Genomic DNA, 23,686 nt, shown 5'->3' with positions numbered 1-23,686 from the left:
GAGGTAAGCCATGCAAAATACATTTTTTTGCAAAACTAGAACACCAATCAAAATGATCAGATTAATTGCCTGGTGACAGGAATAAAATGTGCTAAGTAGCTAAAACAATGCTTTTGTTTATTCACTGTTTTTCATTTTTAATTTTCAAAATGTTTCATTGAGATGGGCAAATGTAATAAGCTCAATTATGCATATGGGAAAATCAATACTTTGCATGGATAAAGTTGTTGACAAAGAGAACTGCAGCGTGAGTAAAAATATCTTCTGATTCCTAGGGCTCAGACTGGCAGCCTATGGTTAAGCCAGGCTTTTAGACCAGTGGAAACATAATTTTCAGAAACACTCTTGTTCCTGACCTATTGCACATTAACACCAGTGGCATACTGTACGTGAGTACATTCTGGTCCGTATTTGGACTCCCTCTGTGCACCATCTAAGTTCCTACCTTGTAGAAAGGAATAGGGTTCACCACAGCATGGCATTTTTCGAACACTGTACCCTTCTTAGTAAGAACGGAGCAATGAGTCTCAGCAGATATTTCTAAGTAAAAGAAAGTCGTGGATATTAAACACTAGAGAAAGCTAGGAAAAAGGGATGGAGAAGAGATAGAGGTTTAGAAAGGCTCTCAAAAGCCCATCTAGTCTACCTCAGCCGCAAAAAGACCAGAAATGCTTGTGTTATTACTAACATTTCACTAATCAACTGTTAAAGACCTCCAGTAATACAGATTCCATAACATGCCAGGCAATCTGTTCAAATGCTTCATTATGCTCATCATCAGAAAATTAATCTACTAAAAAAACCGAATATGTTGCAGATAATTTCTTATCCTTCCTACCAGTGATATGGAGGGCAATATATTATTTTAATGGATTTGAAAACAACTATTGCATCCCTGCTCATTTTTCTCTTTGTCAAGTTATTCTCCTCTTTTGATTAATCCTTCATCTTAGGCCATGTTTTCTAAACCACTGATTATCCTTTGTGATCTTCTCCACATTCCCTCCAGCTGGTCACTGCTTTTCTCAAACTACTGTAGTTTTATTTTCTAGCAGCAAAACTGGATACTCCACTCCAGGTGAACTGTTAGCAACAATGGACAGAACAAAAGGATAACTTCGTATGTCTTGCAGACTATACTCGTGCTCAAACACTTCAGTATGGAACTTTTTTTTTCTTTATGTACAATAGCAATAGAGCCCTGAGAAGGCAAAGCCTGGATTTCAGTCACAACGCTGGTGAGCAACAGTTTAAGGCTTCCATGGATATCACAGTTTCACTGTCAAATATCAGTACAAACCTCTGATTCATCTTTCTGATCCCAGATCTCTGGAATGAGATTTGGTAAGTTCTTTCAGTAAAAGTATATTCTCAGAAATTTCTCATTGGTGAAGGAATCTGTGACATTGATCCTCTCATTTTCTCAAGCCCTCCCATTCCCTTGCTCTGGGCTTACGGAGGGGCTGACCAAGCTAGCTAGAGAGATCAGTTAGAGCAGGATCAGCTACTTACTGTTCAGTTGACTCATAGCGCAAGGATCAGTATCTCTCTCTACAGCAGGCTGGCAATTTCCCGCCCTCCAGGAATCGACAAACAGGGAAGCTGTCCCTTCAGTGATATCCATGCTAGTCATGAAGTCATCTGTAGTGTCTCCATTGTAATTGCCACACAAACCTAATAACATGAGAAATAACATGAGTATGTTATCTTCTGCATTCAGCCATTCCAAACCTCTCTCTTCTCAGGTTAAAGTTATCCAGCTTCATTTGCTGATGTGAATTCATACAGAAATTTTTGTTTGCCTTGTTTTTGGGGAAAAAAAGACCCTTTCAGCAGTTTTAAATTATGTAAAAGAGAAAGGCCATGAAATACTTCTACAGTTCCGCATGTGTTATCTGAAGTATATAAAATCTGTAACGGCACAGACTACACATTTAACCTTTTTTAACATCTAAAGCCTCTCTGTAAATCCACATAGATAATTAGAATGTAGGATATGCCTTTGTGCCTAATGTCGTTTCACAGTAATCATAGACATCTCCATCTGGTTCTTATCAGCTGAGGATCCTCTGGATTCTTTAATGGTTCATCGTGTTCACAATGATGGTTCATTGCGTTCAAAGCTCAGTGTGCTCCAAGATGTAGAGACCAGCCAGGCTAACTCATTGCTCATTCATTATGTTGAGAAGATATATTGAAAAAGGCATGTATAAAATAGATACAAAGATCAGTATTATATTACACATCAAAAATGTCAGCTATCAAATTCCACTGATTATTTTTAAAGTTACTAGGAAAAAACAAATTCTTAACAATGCACAGCAGTTTTCCGACGCAGGTATTTCTTGGGGTTTTTTGAATCCACAGAAGAAAGTTTATTCTTAACGGATGACTACTAAGCTTTCAAAATTACACTCGTTACATTTTCTCTTTCACATGGGAACTAGATTTCTTACCTAGGGTTCTGCCTTTGAATTGTGGTCCAACTTTCACATAGGCCTGGAACACAGGTGATGTTTGAACTACAAGTTCCAGCCCAAAGGTTGTATACATTTGAATGTAGATTGAGGACTGTCTGAAAATAGTGATGTCACCTAAAAGAATAAGAATATTTTAAAACAGAGATTTTGGTGCATAAGAATATTTTAAAGTGATGATTTTAATGCATAAATGTTCTCGCATTCTGTCTACACATGCCTTCTCCATCCACATACAACACTCCATAGAGGAACAGATGCGCTGGGAAAGATTTTTTACCTTCCTCTAAAACCTCTGCTATTGGCAATTGTTAGAGAAAAGATGTAAAATAGAGATTTAATATAATATGCACTTAACATATATTCCCCTTTTCTTTACCTGATCTGTAAGGTAGCCGCTTAAGTTCATCATCATCAGTAAGGAGTTCATTTTGAGAAATCACAATTTTGTCCTGTATGAATGAGGACATGGAATGAGGAGTAAATATCTATGCCGATGGTATTTATGTTTTCTTTAATTGAAGGACTCTATTGCCAATGACTTATATAGTAAGAAAAGATGAATGCAAGCTTTTTCTCACATATTATTCCATACTGTTTTCAGTTTCACTTTGAAAATCCTGTAGTTCTCTGCACAGAAACTCTACCTTCCTGAACTGATGTGGCATCACAGACCTTTGCTGCATATGCATGCATTGGAACACACATCTATCCCCCATAATTTTTCAGTTCAGGCTACTAGCAATGCCTTTAAATATTTACTTTGCTAGTCTGGTTACTGAAATGCTGGCTGGACTGTGGAATGATTGCTTACCTTTGTAGACAGGTAAATTACAGCACTAAGTGATGTCTCAGAATGAGAGTAACCAGACTTCCCATATACAGCCATTAGGGTTCCATTGTGCGGCAGGCTGGAACTCTGAAAGGAAATAATGAAAAGGTGTGTTTGTGTAAGAGTAAAAGTATTTGTAGGATAAATGCACATCACAGGATGACCTCAGTTTGTATACAAAAAAGGAAATCAAAGACTGACTAAAAGCATACACATTTGTGTGTTTCTGAATTTCAGGAAATTACCTTCATGAGAACATAAGTGCAAACTCCATGGAACCTGTAGGACCTAGAATCAAACGTGGTAACAAAGGAGCCTCCTTCCAGGGAACACCTTCCAGGGCAAGGCAAGTCTATGCAGTTCCACTGACCCATTGTACATTTACTGAGGAAAACAAGAAACTCTATGTAAGATTATTCCCATACTAAGTCACTATTTATCAGCAAAGATGATTTGATCTGTCTGGAGGTTTTGCTGTAGCAGATCAACCAGCCAAATCAGCTAGTAAACATATGTATACATTATGAACTTTCATTTCCATTGCCTCTGAAATGTCTCTTTACTTTCACTTTAAAAACTCAGTAACTTAACTAGTGATGGAAGACGCCATTTTTTAAATCCACAAACAACAAACCAAAGGCTCACTTCAACTTGCCTTAGATAAATACTCAATGAAATCTAACATAAGGAAATGATTACAGTGCTGATCTGTCTTCAGTAGGTTTAGCAGAACTGTAACCCCAACGGCAGAGAATTACTGCTTGCTTTCTCATGATGACCAGAACATCAAACACACTGTCTATCAAACATACTTGTACCAACTACTGTGGCCAAGTACAGTTTCCAAATATCAGAGTAATCACCTCATACTGCAGGTGGTATGAGGTGATTTCACCCTTGTATTTTCTATGCTTTGATTTTCTTTTTCTATGTACATCAGGCAAAGCTGTTGATCTTAATTTAAAGTTTCTGAACTCTTACATGGATTGTCAGTAAAATTTCCTGAATTGATTACTCGTGAAAAGTGTGTTCTTTGTTATAGTCCTGAGGATTGAATTCCATTATTTAGCCTTTATTTTATTTATCAGAATGATGACAGCAAAGGAAATAAAACAAAAAATACCTACTCCACAACTGTATTTTTTTCCCCCAAATTTAAACAATATTGACTTAAATAATTATCTTCTGTTGTAAAAGGGAAAATTACCTTCCAGGACTCATCTGGTGACAAATTGCAGAGACTGCCAGAAAGAAGTTGTAACTACTGGATATTTATTTTGTACTAACTAATCTTACCTGCCCTTTCATACAGGAGCTAAAAATGATACTGCTTTGTATGGTATGAAGGAACATATACATTTGTACAGATGAATCGGGAATTGAGACAAATGTAGTTCCACGTTCAGTTACCAACATATGGTTTGTGGCTTTCAAACAAGGTGAGCTCGGAGATGATATGATACACTTATAGCTGCCATCAGAAAAGTTAGGCTAAATTTTCCAACTGTTTGGTGAGGATATTTTCCAGCCTCTCTTGAAAGAGCCTGTTTCTACTTACCAGCTTCTACATGCTGCTTTCATTGTCTCACCAGGAGCATATTTTTTCCCATTTAGTGAACATGGGCACTGCTTAATGTGAACACATGTTCGATTCTCTGAGATGTCATCAAGAACAGTCCCTGCCAAGGGGGATTAGCAAAATAAATACACTTTCCCATATCTTTACTGAGCACTAAAGCTATTATAACTTGCATCCTGCTTAGCACACCTTCCAAAATCAGCATGAGAATGGTATTCTTGCACAGTCACTACCTGTAGAAATATTAGAAATATTATATGCAGGATATTTTCCCTTAATTAAAATAAAACTGACTTGCTACAACTGGTAACAGAGTTTGGCTATTTACGGCACTTTGTTATATGAAAGTGTAAATAACTGTCTTCATTTCAAAGTTGCACTTAATCTGAAATAATGGTAAGCCTGAATGTTATTTTTTCCAATTGCCTCTATATGACACTGTAATTATGCTGGGAATCTTGAAAGATGGACACATTCTAGTGTCTACAGTCCTAAGTCTAGTTTTGAATGTGTAGCTCACAACATATTATTTTTGACTACTGTAAAATGGTGATGATATAAATACCTACCTAACAGTAACCTGAGAGAATATTTCAGGTCTGAAATTCCAAGAAAAGATCCAAATAACAGTCATAATTACAGTTTTTGTAGGCAATTTCATCTTGAACTATTTTAAAAGGAATTTACAAGATGTCCATAATATTTCAGAACTTCTCTGAGGTGCACTACATTTTGCTGGTGCTCTGAAAGGACAGACACATGTCTGGGGGAAGAAATATATTATGTTTAACTCAACTGATATTATAAAATAGAACTTCAAGCAGGTAGCACATAATTATCCCATCACATATTATGGTCCTGTGAGGAAGATGCTTTCACTGCTCTCTTCTTGTGAATAGTAACCAAGGATCTTTCATGACTGAGACTCTTCAAGACTCCAGTGATCTCATGTTATCTGAGAAACTGCAGTTCTAGCAGCATAATGGCCTGAAATGCACTGCTGAATCTTTGTTTAGTAAGATTATTTCAGTTGACTGGATACATGCCAAAAAACATTTGTATGGGTCATATAGGATAAGATGAATATAAAACTGATACCTTCTGGACAAAAGCAACCATAGGTACAGTGACTGGAACAGCTGTACTCTGGGTTGGAACAGGTTTTAATACATGGAGAACCACATTCCTCATAGATTTGGTTAGCAGAACATTTTCCCACAGCTGTAACGAACAATGCAAAGTGTTAAGATACTTTAAACAGTAAACATAGATTCTCTCATCTACCACAAAGGAGGGAGAAGACCTTGTGAACTCTGACACTAACCTTCTCTTACCCTGTCTTGATACTCAGTTCATCGTCTGAGTATTCATCATCATCATATTCACTCTAGTCTTTATTCATTTTTCAAGCTAGATTTGTTAGAAACTCCTTTCAGAAGTTTTAAGGATGGCAAGCAGGTTATATTGCAGCCTAGCAAACTACCATAAATCAGATTTTCTGTAGTACTTAAAGTACTGGAAGAATACAACTCCTTAATCTTCTGTATTTGTGCTTCTCAGACATTATCTCTTTTTCAGACTGCAACTACCTGTATGGAACTGAAAACACATTTTATTATGGGATAACAAGCAGAATTTTCTCTCCATCTGAAAGAGGAAGTAAGTGAGGTAGGGAAATGGGGAAAGTTAGCAGTAAACTTGACAAAGAAACAATAAAGAATAAATAGTTCATTACCTTTGTATGCTTGGCATTTATTTGCAAGTTCTAAGTCTCTCACCTTTGTTTTGGGGGAAACAAGGTCTCCTATTCACTAACTTGCAAATCCTTATCTTTTTACTTTTTTAGTTTTGCACTTTATCACTTTACTACAAGTTCTAGTAATGGTCTATTGGCAGCATGAAAACTGCCATGACACAGAGAAGACTGGGTTTTATTTTACTGTGATAACTAAAAATTATTGTACAGTTCTGTGAATGTGTACATGGTGCCTTACCAATATTTATCAAAGTCTATAAAATGCCCTGAGTTACAATTTTGAAGGAGTAAAACCAGTCCAGAACAACCGAAAAATAAAGTGGGCTACCAGTTTATGTAAGATAACATTGGAGAGGAAGGGGGGAAGAATAATTTCAGGAAGAAATGTAATTTAGAAGAGTTTAGGATAGCAATGGAACTTAATAGGGAAAGTTTTCAGAAAGTATGAGGAAAGAATGAAAGAAAATTCATGGCTAAATTCAAAGCAAAAAATGAAGAGCAGCACCAGTACATGAAGATCAAGAGGAGAACAGAAGAGTATGACATGAGAAACACAGATACATCAAAGTGATGCAAGGCTGGAAAGTAACAATGATGAGATGATAGACTATGGCAAGTCAAGTAATGATGTCAGCAACATAATTCAATTAGGACTTCACCATTCTCATGCTAAAATACAAATGGTAGCCAATCTCAAAGACTTCTGCAAGAGGATAAGAAGTAAGGGGTAAGAAAAAGTATGTTCCTGTTAAAGCACTTTATTTTAACAATTTGCTACCCATGGCCATGTATACACACGAAGGTTAAACAGAAATATGATTAAACAGTATGTTTCTGAAGCACATTATGACATCATGCAAGGTCATTGTGAAAGTTCCTCTTTCTTGGTATGAGCTACATCTCTGGTAATTTAATGTGTGAGCTGGTTTAGAAATGACAACAGTTTACATTACTTTTTACTTTTTTATGGCCAGCATGACCTCATAAAATAATGAATCCCTGCTACATAATACCTATTATAAGTTAAAGTTTCTGGCAGATCCATTTCAAAAAATGAATCAGAACTTTGATTGCAAGCAGGCAATTGAAAAAATGTGTGTTTAATCATGTACAGCTTGGAGAGTAGCTGAAGATTTGTTCCCTGTTTGCTTTGTATTGGCAATTACAATTAAGAAGATTGAGCATGTGGAAATGAGCTGCTGACAATCTCCTGTGAATAAGAGGGTCTATGGCAATGGGTAGAAAAAAAGGATGAGAGACCGCAGGAACAATTTACAAGTTGTGTCTCTTTGCTGGCTAATTTACTAAGTAGAATAATGAACAAAATATGCTAAGTAGAGAGAAGAGATCCCTGCTGGAAGTCTGAGAAATTCACCAGTTTTCATGTGGTGGATACTTCTCTTCTTTAAATTGAACAGCCTCTGATCTAGATCTAGGAGCTACCTTTCATGCTTTCTCCTTCTTTGAGGCTTCCATGCCCTCCCTCTTAATGCTTTACCCAAGACCACTGCTGTTTCTTTAAGAAAATCATTTCTGCTTGATTCATGACAGTAGAGACTTCTATAATCAGTTGTTATAAACCTCAGTAAAGAATCATTCTCTCTATATAAAATATACAGCAAGCTTATGTAAAATCTTGTGCCTATAAAACATTTGAACTTACAGCAGAAGTTTTCATTCCTCCAGTTGAACACCATTTGATGGGACATAGCACATTGCCTTGAATACTCTGACAGCGTAGAGCAAGTACAATTGTTTTGTCCTGGCTCACTGCAGTCCTGCATATCAAGCTGACAACGAATGATAAACCCTTCCTTTGGCACACTGCAGGCTGGTGACACCAGGTTGAGTAGCTGGGAGCAGATCATGGCCTAAATAAAAACAAAAGGAAAATTGTTCCTGGTAGCATTCTTCTCATGTGAAAACCATAACAGAACATCACTGCTAGTTATGATTTTCTTGCTGGTTTGTCTGCTTTTATTCTACAGCTTAGTAATGTTTAGCTGATTTAAAATGCATGAGAAGTTCTGCAAATGGAAGGGAATATAAATTCATTGTATAATGGAAGGATTTTGATATGTTGAATTAGTTCCACTTCTCATTAAACGGAAAATGAGTCATTGTTCTGGTATCATCAATCTCCCTAAGAATTGGTGAGAATATTACAGACAGGGAGTGTGTTGTCTTACGGAGATTCAGCCGGAAGAGGAAAGTGTTCCAGGGCAATCACCACATGGAGATAACAACATACATTCCTCTCTGAGTATGCCTTTGATGTATTGCCTACTGAAGTATCACATCTCAAAGAGAAACAATATTAAAAGGTTCAACTTCTGTGTCAAAGCAAGTTCTCCAGGGGACCAAAGTAGTTTTTCCAATATGAATACAAGTAATATTTACAACTCGTCTTCAGAAAAGCATCTTCCTCACAGCACCCTCAGATACTCCTGTTCTTTAATACTGCTCTTAAGCCATACAAACCCAGCCTCAATAATACCTCAATAACAATACCTCAATAAGCCCTTTTCAAAATGTGTTTTGATGCAAAGTAGTCTTTTTCTTTCTCATATCATGCTATATACATCTTCTGACTTTATCTATTTCCATTTACACTTAGGAAATCACTGCCTCTCTGCTGGTGGTTTCTAAACTGTTTTTCCTTCTCTGTTAAAATTATGCTGCAGAAAAGCCAAGAAGATCTTTCTTACATATTGTTTGTGACGAATGGCAGAAATTGATATCTCCTCAGACAGGCAGATCTCTGATGGATCATCCATTTTTTGTAATGCAGCAAACTTGTATGTATCCAGCAATTTACCTGTAAATTGAAGGGTTATAATTTGTCAGGAAAAAAAACATGCGGATTTCTTTAATTGTTGCTGTGATGTAGTAAAAACCAGATTCTATTCTCTCACTGTGAAAGGTCCTATTAAGTCCAATTTCCTGTGATGATAACTACCTCTTTTGTCCTCTACCTGGAGTCTATTCAGCAAAGTGTACTTCTAACAACTTGATCATTTCTCTGAGCTATTTCCTAGTCTATTACATCTACAGCCTTACAAGATATCAGCTGCTACTGCTTTTCTATCAGTGGTGTTATCTTTTCCATGTGCCAGTTCATGCCTCCTCTCCTCATCCCACATTGTTTTCCCCTACATGTGGCATTAAACTCATCACAATCTAAAAATAAATTGTACGCATTTCAGAACTCCTCTCTGTAATGGGTACAGAAAACTGCAGTGTTGATCTGAGATCGCAGCTTACTGTGCAGCTTAGTGTCTCCACGCTAGCATTGTAGTTCAGATCAGCAGTGTGCTTCTGAAGCAAATCTTCCAGCCATCCTGACTTCTGGCAGTTTGGTTTGCATTGTGGTGTGGTCTTGGTGTACTGAGTTCTTTCCGATGAAACCAAACCAAAAGATATACTCTAAGAGCATACCTAATGGGCTCCAATTGCTAATGGGCACGAGTCTGTCAGACCAGACTAGGACAAGTCTGAAGTAAAACCCCTGAACTGCATATGGGGTGGATGTCAAGTCCTCAGCACCAACTGACTTTGTTGTAAAGTCCACCCCTACCAGGACACACTACTTGTTAGTGTTCTTGTCCACTATGTTCTGCTTCTTATAGCCTCATTCTTGCTTCCAATTAATGTAATCATTTCACTCACTTATTCTGCCTTGCTATGGACCTACATTGCTCTGAAAGTTAGGTGAGACAGACACAGTGTGATCCTCACCATGTGTTTCAAAACATAATTGTAGCAAGTAACTGTGGCCAAAAGCAGTGTTTGCCATAATTATGAGACTGATAAGTTTGCTGGTGAGCTATGGGAGCATTTTATTCAGTTCTAAAGTTGTCTGAACGGTCAGAGAAAAGTGAGTACAGCATTATATTTTTACTTTGACTCAGTTTAATTAGATCTCCTTCCATTTGGCCTGTCCTTTAGATCTTACCTTCATTCACAAAGTCATTCAGTTCTTGGCCATCATAATTTCCACACATTCCACAGGTTTTCCCCATGTATTTTTTCTCAGTCAAAACCTGAAATAAAATAACATTTAAAAGGATCACTCTAATTAAAATTATCTACACAGCATTACCTTTCTTGTACAAATTCAGTTCAAGAATACAACCCTTCTGATTAATTTCAGTGATTTGACTGGGGCAAGAGGTTTGAAAGCAGTAACTTCTTTTCTGAATCAGCATGTAGTGATTGTTAAGTTTCTTTGATTCAATAGAAGAATAAGATTCAGGGACACTTCCAGGGAAATGATGGAGGATAATATTCTAAGGAGTTGGAAAAAAACAGAAAAAGAAATAACGCTGTTTCGTTGCTCATACTACTTCTAAAAGAGCACAAATATCAGGTTTGTTCTCTTAAGAAATTGAAGGTTACAGAAAGAAAGTCTGTCTTCAGAGGAATGTTACTCAGTTATCTATTGCTCTAGATGGTGAAGTGGTAAAATTGCTACTGGCTACAATCAATGAATTATCACAAAAACATTAGAACAGGGAAAAGAGTCTAACTGTTTATAGAATATAGCATGTACCCATCATAGATGTGTTTCCTGTTACATAGACCATAGTAACACTGGTAAATGCCCCAGACAATTGACTAGGTTACAATCTGTTTTAACAGACTTACCAATTCAGAATTCAGTGTCCTATGTGGCATTAATATCACAGATCAGCCTAAGAAAAGGTTTTCTGTTCTCTAAACTACATCGGGATCTTTGGGGGAAAAATATGAAAAGCTATAGGGAAAAGAGCTCTGAGGAGCACCATCTGTTAGAAATCAAAAGATGTCCAGATGAAGCACACCAGAAATGACAGAGCTATGGCATATACTACTAAATTCTGCATAACTGTAAAGAGCTATGGCATATACTACTAAATTCTGCATAACTGTAAACAACTGCAACATCCCTTTGGAAAAATATTTAAGCTGCTAGAATAGCTTGAGGAAAGGTTAAAATCCAGGGAAAATGCCCACAAATCACAGTATTGGTGGCTTTAGTTAACTACCAAAGCTGGAAGTGAAAGGAAATGCAAGTATAAAAAGCACATTTGTTTATTTCAAGGGGAATGGATGAAGCAGGAAAAGAATAAATATCCAAATTGTAAACACATAGAAAAAGCATCCATTAAGTCTAAAGAGATCCTATCATTCCAACAAGTCAGTGAGAATTTTCTCTTCTGCTTTATGAGTACACTTTACTAACCATGAGATAGTCATCATTGTTCCACATGACAACTAGCTCCATCTCCATCATCTTGGCCACCAGGCGGATGTTGCGTCCGTAAGGTGCTATTTGAATTCCATTGCTGGTATAAGGCAACTTAATGACACTGTAAGGAGAAAGAAGAGAAAATTAACCCTCTTATATCAATGTGTTATGCAGGTATTGGTAATCATCTTTAGAAGTAATACGCATAGTAATCTGAGTGCTTGTAGCAACACAATATGGAAATTTTCTCCTTCATATCCGTAACGTTTCAAGATACACACAAATTTCTACTGACTACAAGTCAGTATCAGCTCTTTCAAAGAAGGATCACCAGGCTATGGTTGCACACTGAGTATACAAAATAAGAGGGAGTATGTTTGCACAGAACTTGGGATCTCCACTTGGTTTGGTTTTATTAGGGCCTAGCTATGTGTTTCAAGAACTTGTGCCTATAAATTTTTTTGTGGTAGAACTACTGATAATTATCCCAAAGGGCTTCTGTGGACCAGAGCCTGTTAATACAGAAATTACTGCTAACACTGAGAACTGTCAAGGTTAGAGAAAAACATAACGGGAATGGTGTAGCAGAATTAGGCCGTCATCCTTGTGGCTGAATTCTAATGCTACGAACCAACAATACTGAAGAAAAAATATATTTTGTTACAGTGTGTATGTCTTAGAATCAAAGAAATGTTGATTGGGAGGGACCCCTGGAGGTTACTGAGAACAACCTTCCACTTGAAGTAGGGCTATCAACAATGTTAGACTATGTCAGCCACAGCATTTCATTCTTGTGAATGCAGGACAACAAATTTAAAATGAAGAGCATTGAGTTAGGCCCATGTATTTGTATAGTTCTCCTGGAAAATAAACTAATAAAGGAAATTGTTCTAGAGTACAAATTAAGGTACAGGCACAAGTCACCTTTTTGTGATGACGGTCATTGTACAAACCCAGGTAAATGTAACAAAATACAGACAATCCATAGCAATCTGTTTCCTGAAACTGCATTTACCTACAGGCAAATGTTCAATGCTGTCTATCTGATAAAAAACACTGAAAACTTTCCGGGGGGGATTTCCTTGTCTGGGAGCAATTTGTCTAGAAGAACAAATGAGGTAGAACCCAAAGGTTCCTATCCATGTAATTCCTAATAAAACAATTGTTTTCTGGAGATGGTAATCCCTGGAATAACATAAACAGTCAGTGGCCTTGTACACAAGAACTTCTCTGTAGGCTTTTCCAGTATTTCTCTGTTAGTTCAATTGTTCCAAGGTTGTCTTGTACCCTAAAGACATACTACCTTCAGCACAGAGAGCTCAGTGTTACTTAAGTCTCCAATCAAATGAGCTGTAAGCAAAATTCAGGAATTTCAAGTAATATCTACTAAAGAATATAAACTGTTTCAGCAGTGCTTGAAATACAGCTCATACAGCCTGGTAGTATTTAGGAGAGCATAGTTTGAACTGGAGAACTGTTTTGGTCTGTGAAGGCTAGTTTATCTCTTTGCCTATACAAATATACTATAAACTTTATTCAAATAACTGCCAGTGGAATACTCATCCAGACAGACAGCTTTGTAGGAATAAATGGGAGCAGAGTCTAGTTACTCGTCTTCTATAATTTGTTAATTCATTTTTGGTACAAAGTAGTCTTCTTTGGTATAACTGCTGTACAGCTGTTTGCCTTTTTTTAAACACTTTTTTCCCATTCATCCCAGAATCTTACCCAACACTTCTGACAAAAATGCTGCCTTTCTCAACAGTGATGACAGAAGGTCCCAGCTCAATAATGATCCTTGCAATTTTTTTGTTCAGCCCACGGCGTAACTGAATGTTGAAGTCTGGGCTGGTTTCATCGCATATGGTAGCAAAGATATAGTTGCAGGTCCCAGTGAAGTCATACTGGTATTTATCAAAGGTTGAGAAATGCCCTCCACCCCAGGTAGAACAGGAATCCTTGCCCAAAACTATAGAAGTGAAAGAGAAAAATGGATTTAGCTCTCCTTATAGCATATCTGCTCATTCAGATTCCTATTTCAAACATAAATAGCTGGAACAGGCAGTCAGCTTCTACTCAAATTAATTACTATTGCCTCATAAGAAAACCTTTTTTTATTCCCTCAATGTAGGACTTATTCTGTTGCCAAGTTGTCTATGACCTTCTCCTTCTTTCCACTCTTTTTTGTCTTTAGATGGCATTTTCACTGAATAGCTTAATTTATTCCATCAGTCCCATAGATCCCTAGTTCTCACAAGTGTTAATATGATGTGAACAACATTCTAGTGATTTTTTTTGTAACCGCAAATACTACCTCAACTCAGGAAATGAAACAACAGCTGGAATGACGGCAATACTCTTACATTTATTGTAAGCAGAGGAGAGCTCCCTAGATTCCTTTGTCTTGGGAAACATCGTTCTATCTCCTCCACTGGTGATACAAAGGTTTACCTTCTTATTTCAGTCTGTCCAATCTGTTTGCAAAGGCCACAGCTTGCTATGGAGAGACCACTTAACATCTCAGACATAACATTCAAGGGGCTATGTAAGGGATTACTATATAATAACTCATTGCACAGTCCAATCATTAGATTTCCAAAGACAATCGTAAAAGCTCAGTTTGTAAATCTGCACTTTTGGGGCTCTGTGTGCATGTGTAACAAAATTCAAGCCAACTTTGTTAATATATTGAATGTTTTAATCAGTTTAAACTGTTAACAAGTAATCACTTTTGGTCTGAAGGGACAGATTTTAGGAAGCTGAAATGAATCATAAGAAGAGATACAACTCCAGCGCTTGATGCTACAGATGTTTCTATACCTACTTAAAGCATTTGAACAGTCTCTCTGAAGTTGACAGGACTACTGAAGTAAGTAAAACTATGTACTTTGTTAAGTAATTGCAAATTTAGATTATGAGTTTTCATTTTTAAATAATTTTTGCTTAATTTTGAGTTTTCTGAAACGCCAATATTCTAGAATATATCTTAGAAGCGCTACCTATCAGATAAGTTTTGCAAAGTCTACCTCCAATCTATATACACTGTTTTAAAGCTAAAACACTTTTTTAACTCTTGAAGAGTGATGAAATGACTACCAAACACTACTGTTTTTATCCAGCTAAGGTAGAAAAAGCTGTTTTCCAATGAGCTAATTATCTGTTGGCAGAAAGTACTCCTCTTCCATACTTCTGTGCTGTCCAGAACGTCTGACTGGAAAATAGGAGTTGGCTAATTGTTATCGTTGATGCCTTATCCTTTATGCCAAATCCTAGCTAGTTTAATGCTGACCTAGCTAGTTTAACTCATACTGACCAGGAAACCCCAGTTTGTTCAGAGTGTGCCAAGGAATAATTACATGGGATTATACAATGGTCAGAGTGAGATAGATGCCCTTTTCTATAAATAAAGGAATGCCTTCAGAATGAAGTGTAAAGGGTTTTATTTAAATCTTGTTGCAGAAAAACAGCAAATGGGAATGTCAGTAGCTGAAGAAAGCTTAAAAACAGATTATAGATCTTTTGATGTCTGTATGTCTTTTGAGTTCAGTTTTTAGTAAGTGATGTCTACTGATTCTCTTTTAGTTTGTGTATATTCATGCTCTACTCCTCAAGCTGTAAGAGCAGAGAGAAGACAGATGAGAGTGGCAGAATTTTTTTTGGTTGATCAAAAGTGCTCAATTGTTTTTTCCTTCATGATAAACTTCATGTCGCTTTTCCATGCTTATTCTGAATGCGAATTTACCTAATTCAAACCACTCTTCGCTTCTTCTGCCTAAAGAAATGCCTCTCATTATCATAAATTTGCATTTTTGTATCAGTCTTTTTTGTTCTCCACCTCTACATTTTCCACAAACTAGATTAAAGAATTTCATTCTCAACCACTAAAACACAGGAACTTTTGGACAGTATGCAAGAGCAAGGCACAGTGTTTTACAGCAAGACATGAAGAAAATAGGTTACTAGGAAGAATGTCAGTAAACAAAATATGGTAGATAATTTTTTCAGAATACTAGGAGTGATATCCATACTTATTTTAGAAAAGATTTAATGTTCTTTTTTAATGATCCTATGTTTTCAGAAGGGTTGCTTCACAACTATGATTGTCTTTATTTGGAACAGAAAATACTACAGTCACCACTATCAAAAGTTGCCATTTTAATTATAAATTAACATTTTGATTATATCCACTGTTCTTACTGTACTTCTGATAGCTAACATTTATAGTACTTTAAAGCTATACTATGCTAATTATTTTCTATGCTCACATGGCACATATTTTGAAATGAGTAAAATAATTTCCTACCATCTTTTGTATGTCTTAGATTCAGGAAGACTAGCACAAATTTGCAGTAAGTAGGTGGCTGGAGTTAATTTTGCTTACAGGTATTAGGGCACATGCACACAAGCCATTCTTAGTAGCTAAGGGAAAAATTCCAGGAAATTACCAGGAACTGTGGCAATAACAGCTTCAGCTGGCACAGCTGGATGTTGAAGTCAGGCCACAGCCTGACTCCCCGCTGGCTATAAAGGTAAGGAAAAAGTATTCCCTGTTCTGCCAGAAGCTATTTGGGAAAGTTCTTCTACACCTAGGTATAGCTCCAGTTATGGACAGAGACCATGCTACTGCAATCCTTTGGGCCTAATAATGTAAGTATATCATGTTGAATACCTCTTTAAAAGTAGCTCTCTAATGATCTGTTGTATATTATGGGTAACATGTGCTTTAGAATAAGTTGGTATTCACTTTGGTATTTTCAGCCTCAGTGTCCTTAAGTAGACCAGTACATTACATTGATCCTTCACTTGTGCATAAATCTAGTTTGACCTGCAAACTTTAAAGTAACTTAGCCTACATAGAGAATCAGCTCTCCTTCGTTTCCTGGATTTTGCAGGATCAGAAGAATCCATTTTCTAAATTCTTAGGTAATATTAGGTAATGATCTTCAGGAAAGAAAATCAAACAGGTTGCAAGAACAACTTCAACAGCAAATTTCCAAACATGGTATCCATCAGCTGAAAGCTACTATAACTGCTCATAGTTTCTATCCTTAAGCATCAAAATCTCAGCAAGACAGACCATATTATTTTCCAATCACTGTGAAACTCACCATAGACAGGCAATAAGTTTTACCACCTCCTCATACGCATGCCCTTCAATCAGAATTTCTAAAGTTAAGCCTTTTAATTACAAGCTCCTTGAAACAAGGACTTATATTGAGCATGTGTTTTGTACAGGGTCTTCTGCAATACAGAACTGATACTGACTAGAGCTGTTAGCCATAGCTGCAACATGAACATTAAATACCAGGTCAAGCACTTACTTCTTTGCAGAGATTCTTTCTGTCTTTGGAGAAAGAAGTGGGGCCAATAATTTCCTTCAAAAGCTGTGAAAGCAAAAGGGCAACATTGATAAGTTATCCTCTAAGCACAAGGAAGGTGAATATTTGTACACTTATTTCTTTTAAAAACATGGTACAAGCAGAGTCAGCATTTATGAATAGTGTCCTCTCACACAACACTGAACAGAAATTATGGTGGAAAACCACATAGTTCTGTTTGTAATAAAATATTCTTCTGCAACTGGTGTTACCAAAGGCTGCCAGAAACCCAGTGCAATATGGGATTTCCAGTACTTCAGTGTCAAATCCTCTGTTCCTTGTTAAAGAAACTTAAGGGATATATCTTTTCCCATGTTTTTTAATTCTTAGTCTGCCATCTGGGCAGAAGTAATGGAGGGAACAACCAAAACTGGGAAAATACAGGTTATCTTCCATCTGTTCTTCACAGGAATCATGGGATCTGTGGCTGAAGAGTGGGAAATTCCCAGGCCTGGTTGCTGCTTTTACTGCTGTTGCTCAGGCAAGAGCAGTAAAAGCAGCTGAAAAGGTGTTACCTGCTCCTTTCCACATGCTCTGTTCTGGTTATGTGAAGGCAAGGACAGTTGAGCAAACGTGGTGTATAGTATAACCCCTTTTCTATCTCTCACACACAGACCTACTGCATGTGTCCAACTGCAGCATGTCATGATACATGCCTGAAAATTCTTTCTAGTAGCACCTTGCTTTTTGACCAAAGCATAAGAAAGATGTTGACAAGGCAAGGGCTGTCACAGCCACTGTATATGCACTGAGCCCTGCACACAGACATAGGTGGTGCATGTATGGAGCCAGCTATCACAGAGTCAATAGCTGGACGGTAACAGCCAAGAAAAGCTGTAAGGTAAAGGACTGAGGGGTGCTTAAGAAATGCATTACTCATTTTTAGTTTGTCAGGTCCAACATTTCTTGGATGATAAGAGCAAAGAATATCCTGCAAAACCCTTTTAATTCTCCATTATATGTTTAGCATCTTTTGCAACAGAAAAAAATATGAAGGAATGTTACAGTGCACAGTTTCTTTAATGGCATAAAACAGACTAGATCTACACACACCTATATATATATGTACACTACGGCTCCACAGGATTCTCTTGCTTCCTCATATACTGAAGATAATGAAAGCCCCCAGGGAGCTCACCAACTATAACAGACGCTCTAGCCAATTCCATGCTGCACTGTTGAAGGTGAAGTAAGATTTACCATGTGGTGTCTCAAGGAGTGTAGAAGAATAGGTGAAGTTCTTGTCTTGTCTTGTATGTAAGGCTAGATTCAGATTCCTCTGTATTTAAAATATTTTTACCCTCAGACTTCCTTCTTTGTTTCTAATAAGCTAAATTTGATAAAAGAGATGTCACTCATTAAAAATCAATATTGCTCACTCCAAGGATTGGAGATGAACATTTTGATCCTCAAGACAGGAAAAAACAACTATGTCTCTTCACAGAATGTTTGAAGGGGCTGAATTTTTATGTGGAATTATGTGGAATTTCTTACATTAGTCATATAAGGTGTTGTTTATTTTGACAGGTACCAGAGGGTTCTTGAGGCTTTTGTCAAACAAATCATGGAAGAATTGTATCACTGAAGGAGCCTGTTGGATACCCAGCAATTTCTACTAAAGTGTCTCTCTCAGTCAAGGTTGGTATATCATTTTAATAGGTAGCAGAAGAAAGAGGACTACTATGGCCTATCTCTGCTTGTAGTTCATCAAGCCTCAGTGAATCTAGGGATCCTCTCAGGCAAACTGAATATAAGGATATTTAAAATGAATGTCCACATTTTTGAAAAGCACAGAACACACTGCTTGCCCTCCGGGAAAGACACAAGGAAGCAATTCAGGGAACAAGACTTCAGCACTTGCCTTTGCCTCAGACCTGAGGACCAGAGTTCTCTAACTTTCCAATCAGTCTATGCTTCAGTTTTTCTCAGGAACAATACTTAGTCAAAAAGGAAGGTGTTACCTGCATAAATTTATCTAAGCTTCTGAGAGCTAAAATAATACACTGATGGAATAATATACAATAAATATCGAGACACAAGGAAAATCAGTGACTACAGTTCAGTGACAGAAGTGCTCCCACCCCAACGTTGTTCTGATAATTTTAACGACATTCAGTTGACTGAATATTAATGTAATTAGTATCAACATCTACATCTCTGCCAGTTATATAGACTCTTTTTACAGTCTGTGAAGAGAAATGCACGTTTTCTGGGTACAATTTAACTTGTAAAATGTGTGTCAAACATGGATCAAATGGATTACACTCAAAAATTCTATTTCTTTCCATTGGCTATAAAAGAAACCTCGGGTGACTGTCTGAGGTGTAAAGGCCAAGACAGAAGTTCGGTGAGATGTATCCCCTTTTCCTTTCTCCCTAGGCATTGTAACCATTTCAATGGGATAGTACTCCACAAACAAAAAATGAAACTTGAGAGTACAATGTAACAAAATTTCTATAAATCCAAATAAGTTAGGTTAACAGTGCAATAAGTTCTTGATGACCTAAAGAAGAACATTCCCAAAGAAAGAAACAGCATACAGTGATCTCAGCTGTTGAGTCGCAAGCTGCTACGCTCAGCTGCATGGCCAGCACTACAAGTTCTGCAGAGAAACATTTTAAATTCTACTCACACAGCCTTGTGGTCTGTAATTGGTCAGCACTGGCCAGTAATTGTTTGAAATTGTGCCAATGTTTTAGTGCACCCTTTATGGTTGGCCTGCAACTCAGCAGGCACCTCCAGAATACAGTGTGCTTCTTCCTCCGGCCTCACACGTTCCTAGAATGCCCCACCTCATGGTGAGTACCCCACAAAGAGCACTCTTTGTCTGTGTGGCTACTGAGCATTCACTAGACCTCACGTAGTTGCTCATTTTTTGAAGTCCTTGGTTTTAATATCTCCATTTGTTCAATAATCTATTACTGTTGAACTCCAAGTTTTGCAATTACTACGGTTTAATCCCAAGCTACAAAAACTATATTCATGGGATTTAAGAGTGGGTACAGCTGTCTTCAGAGGATACTTGACTGGCAGAAATTGAAGAAATACCTAAATCATCATTTCGTATAAGACTTATCTAGAGAGCTTGATGTAAAACAAGAAGTCTAGTACTCTATGGAAAAATATTTTAGATCAGAACAGATAGTGTATTGGTTCACAAAGCTTATTTGTAAGCTTTTCTGATTTGCAAATTCTTAAGTCTAACCATGCTAAACAGTTACAAAATATTACAAATATTCCTGGTTAGATTAAAAAAAATTAAATGCAATAACCATCATGGACCACATGGAGCTATGCAAGAGTTATATTAAAAGTAACCAAAGATACGAAATCCACTTTACAATTTTGCTCAAAGGATGGTTAGTATAACAAATATAGAGCCATGCTGACTATCTGCCAACTAGCCTGTATCCTGTCAGATCAAACTATTAAAATAATTATAGTACAGTAATTATTCTCAGCATTTATGTTCTTTTTCTCACACTTACCTCTGAAGAGATTAGTAAAAGCATCCTGGCAATTTTATTAACCATTCACAATCACATGATATGGCAGGTTGTGTAGATGTACCAAGGGCTGTGGCCCCATGCCGAAGTCGTATCTAGGATCTTTTCAGGAATTCGTCATTGAAAAGGTTTTCCTAGCGCTAAATGAAATTTCCAAAATACTGAAATCTTCTGACCTTTTTATGTTGTTGGAAATATTTTGTTTTCCTTTAAGAAGTGACATGAAATACTTCATTTTGAATTAGCTCAATAACTTCAAACAGTTCTTTACTTTATTTGGAATTGAAATTAAAACTTTCTATATCTTACTGTTTCCTAACTGGTCAGACTTCCTCAACAACTGTATCTGGCAAAGTGCCGTTTCTGTGTGGTTGGTCTGTTTCATTTATAATTGGAATGCAATCCAGAAAGGGAACCTGGCTCACTGTGAAGAAGTAAGTCATTTTTTTCCTGTATTATAGTTACTGTGAGACATCACTATGGCAATATGTAATGCAATGTTGTAATGATTTCAAATTATTTCAGGTCAGTTAAATAAATGAAAACAAAACATTTCCTGTTGATGAAAGATGTTAAAATGAAACTTTTTTTATATTTCCAAAAAGTAATTTCCCAGTTGACTGTTAAGATTAACCTTTATCACTAATGCATCTAGTCATCCAATACGTAGTGCCATGTTGATAAATAACTTGCAGACACCTGCATTTGCGGTTAGGACCCAGGGTTCAGGTGCTCGACTTGATCTTGATTACAACAGTGCTAATACAGTGAACAGAACTGAAGTTGATTTATAACAACATAACTGAGATTAGAAATTGTCCCTGAGAATTTACAAAAGAGTTGAGTTGCTTGTATTTTATTTTCTATAGTGCTACAGTTTAAGTCAGTGATTTAAGAGTAATATGTGACATTGTGCAATTGGAATTATATGGTTCATTAAATGTAGTAAACACAATACAAAAGAAATAAATTTAGCTTTGTTCAAACTGAAGTAAGTGAAGTATGCCTTTCAGCAGCATGTTCTTGAAATCAGAACTTTAACAATTGATGATTATAGAGAACATACAGAATAGATAAAAAGAAACCACGATCTTAAGCAATACTGAACTATGACAAAAAAGGCTCTCAAAGGATCCACTGAAAAAACTACAGGAAGAGGAATGTTTAAGAAAGCTGAGTAGCTACAGCACCAATGTACTTAATTATCAAGTCTTTAAAAAAAAAAAAGCACAATCATCTGATATTTATGTGGGCTGGATCAGAACAGAACACAGAACTCTTTAAAAGATTAAAGAATTATATGGAGGGATATTTTGAGAGTCATGGAAAATCTGACAGACTGGAATATTTTGCCTATTTTCTAGCTCGAGATTCTTTCTACCAGAACATGATTTAAAAAAGCAATGCCATCTCGTAGCTCATACGTAATACTTTGTGTAGTTTGTTTAAAAAAGGAAAAAGTTTTTGATCATAATTCTGCACAGGAGAGATGCTCAGCTTCCCCAGTAACATCACTAGAGCACGGTATGAGGAACATCTGTAAGATGAATGCACTCTGCAGTTTGCCAACACAAGTCCATTAAAAAAAAAGATGCCAAATATTTAGGGAACATATTGTAATATCTGTATTTTGTATCAGTTCTAGGAAATGATCCACTAATGACATCAGTAAACATAATTAAAAAGAAAAGTTAAGAAGAAAAAAAAACAAAAAATAGTTCTATTTCAGTCACATTTATTAAATATGTAGTTGCATTTTAACATCTAGTGAGGGAGAAGAAAATGTGTACATGTACTCCTGCTGGTAGTGGGAAAGGAAAGCAAGACCTGAATCACATGTGTTGCAGCATTATAATGGAGTACCCCACTTGGTTTCAATGCATGCATATTTTCCTCCAAATGGTACACAGAGAGGGATAAAGGTATCTAGACTTACCTGTACCTTGCAGAAAACTGCAGAAGATAAGCAGCAATGCTGTCTGAAACATGATGCATGCCCTAACTGGAAATTTTTTTCTGGACTCTCCTCCACTATTTGCTCCAAATGGGCAGTGCTGCTGCTGCCACCTTCTAGGCTTACCTCTTCAAGCTTGGATGCTTTATATGTAGAATTGAAATGCCCTCCCTCATTCCCATGTCTTTCAGAAATTGCAGAGTACCCGCCAAACAGGATCTCCTCTTTATCAAGTTCAACACACCTAAATGCCATTTAAAAAGAAAAGAAAAAAGAAAACATAAACCTCCTCCAGTTCATTATCATTTTACAGTTTTTTTTTAATGGCTATTATTTGTCACAGCTCAAACACATTTAACTTCATTTACTGAACAAATTTGGTATTATATCCAAAAGCAATACAGATCAATAATACGCAAATTCTGATCACTATCTGATAAGGAGAGAAACAATATTGGACCAGTACACAAAGTGGAAGAATGAAGTGCAGGAATTTCAGAATTGCTGAAAAGAATGTGTAGATAAAAGATGGCAAAGCATGAATGAACAGAGATCCAGTTCTCAGATTTTTTTATTAACTCTTCTTTCATTTATTCACTCTCCCTAACAACCATTGTTCGACTTTGCGAGTAAAATGATAAACTTTGATTCAGTAAAAAGGGCAGTCTGTGGTACAAGCACAGCAAGCATACAGCTTCCTCCCTGAGTTAGCAGAGGAGCTAAGGAAGCTCTTGTTTACCATCCTAGCACTGCCAAGGGCAGAGTGCAGTCTATGGCACAGGACTGGGAGGATATGATGACTACTCAGCACTTTCTGAGTAAACAGGACCTCTTCCTTAAAGGTGTCATCATAAATATACCTTATCACCAGTCACTTCTGAAAACCTTGATCAAACAGCAACAATAGTGAGTCTTCAAAACAGCATGATCTAAAAAGAGTGAATAATTAGATCAATACTATAACAAATCTGTAC

The 23,686-nt window shown here is 36.8% G+C and overlaps 1 protein-coding gene across 1 annotated transcript in view; it reads right to left on the bottom strand.

Annotated features, from left to right (window-relative positions):
- Positions 1-22,817, bottom strand: part of MUC6 (mucin 6, oligomeric mucus/gel-forming) — a 54,770-nt gene extending 31,953 nt beyond the window's left edge. Inside the window, exons 1-15 of the mRNA XM_064513333.1 lie at positions 22,695-22,817; positions 17,196-17,258; positions 13,603-13,843; positions 11,869-11,995; positions 10,600-10,687; positions 9,353-9,462; positions 8,308-8,515; positions 5,987-6,109; positions 4,868-4,988; positions 3,555-3,693; positions 3,292-3,396; positions 2,857-2,929; positions 2,457-2,594; positions 1,513-1,674; positions 446-540 (exon numbers count right to left, since the gene is read on the bottom strand). Of these exons, the coding sequence (XP_064369403.1) occupies positions 446-540; positions 1,513-1,674; positions 2,457-2,594; positions 2,857-2,929; positions 3,292-3,396; positions 3,555-3,693; positions 4,868-4,988; positions 5,987-6,109; positions 8,308-8,515; positions 9,353-9,462; positions 10,600-10,687; positions 11,869-11,995; positions 13,603-13,843; positions 17,196-17,258; positions 22,695-22,746 (1,845 nt within the window). The 5' untranslated portion in view covers positions 22,747-22,817. The remainder of the gene's footprint in view (positions 1-445; positions 541-1,512; positions 1,675-2,456; positions 2,595-2,856; positions 2,930-3,291; positions 3,397-3,554; positions 3,694-4,867; positions 4,989-5,986; positions 6,110-8,307; positions 8,516-9,352; positions 9,463-10,599; positions 10,688-11,868; positions 11,996-13,602; positions 13,844-17,195; positions 17,259-22,694) is intronic.
- Between the last annotated feature and the right edge of the window lie 869 nt (positions 22,818-23,686).

The sequence above is a fragment of the Dromaius novaehollandiae genome, chromosome 5 (assembly GCF_036370855.1).
Source record: "Dromaius novaehollandiae isolate bDroNov1 chromosome 5, bDroNov1.hap1, whole genome shotgun sequence".
NCBI lineage: Eukaryota > Metazoa > Chordata > Aves > Casuariiformes > Dromaiidae > Dromaius > Dromaius novaehollandiae.
Note: the sequence above shows the minus strand (reverse complement) of the source record. Positions and strands in the feature narration are given on the sequence as shown.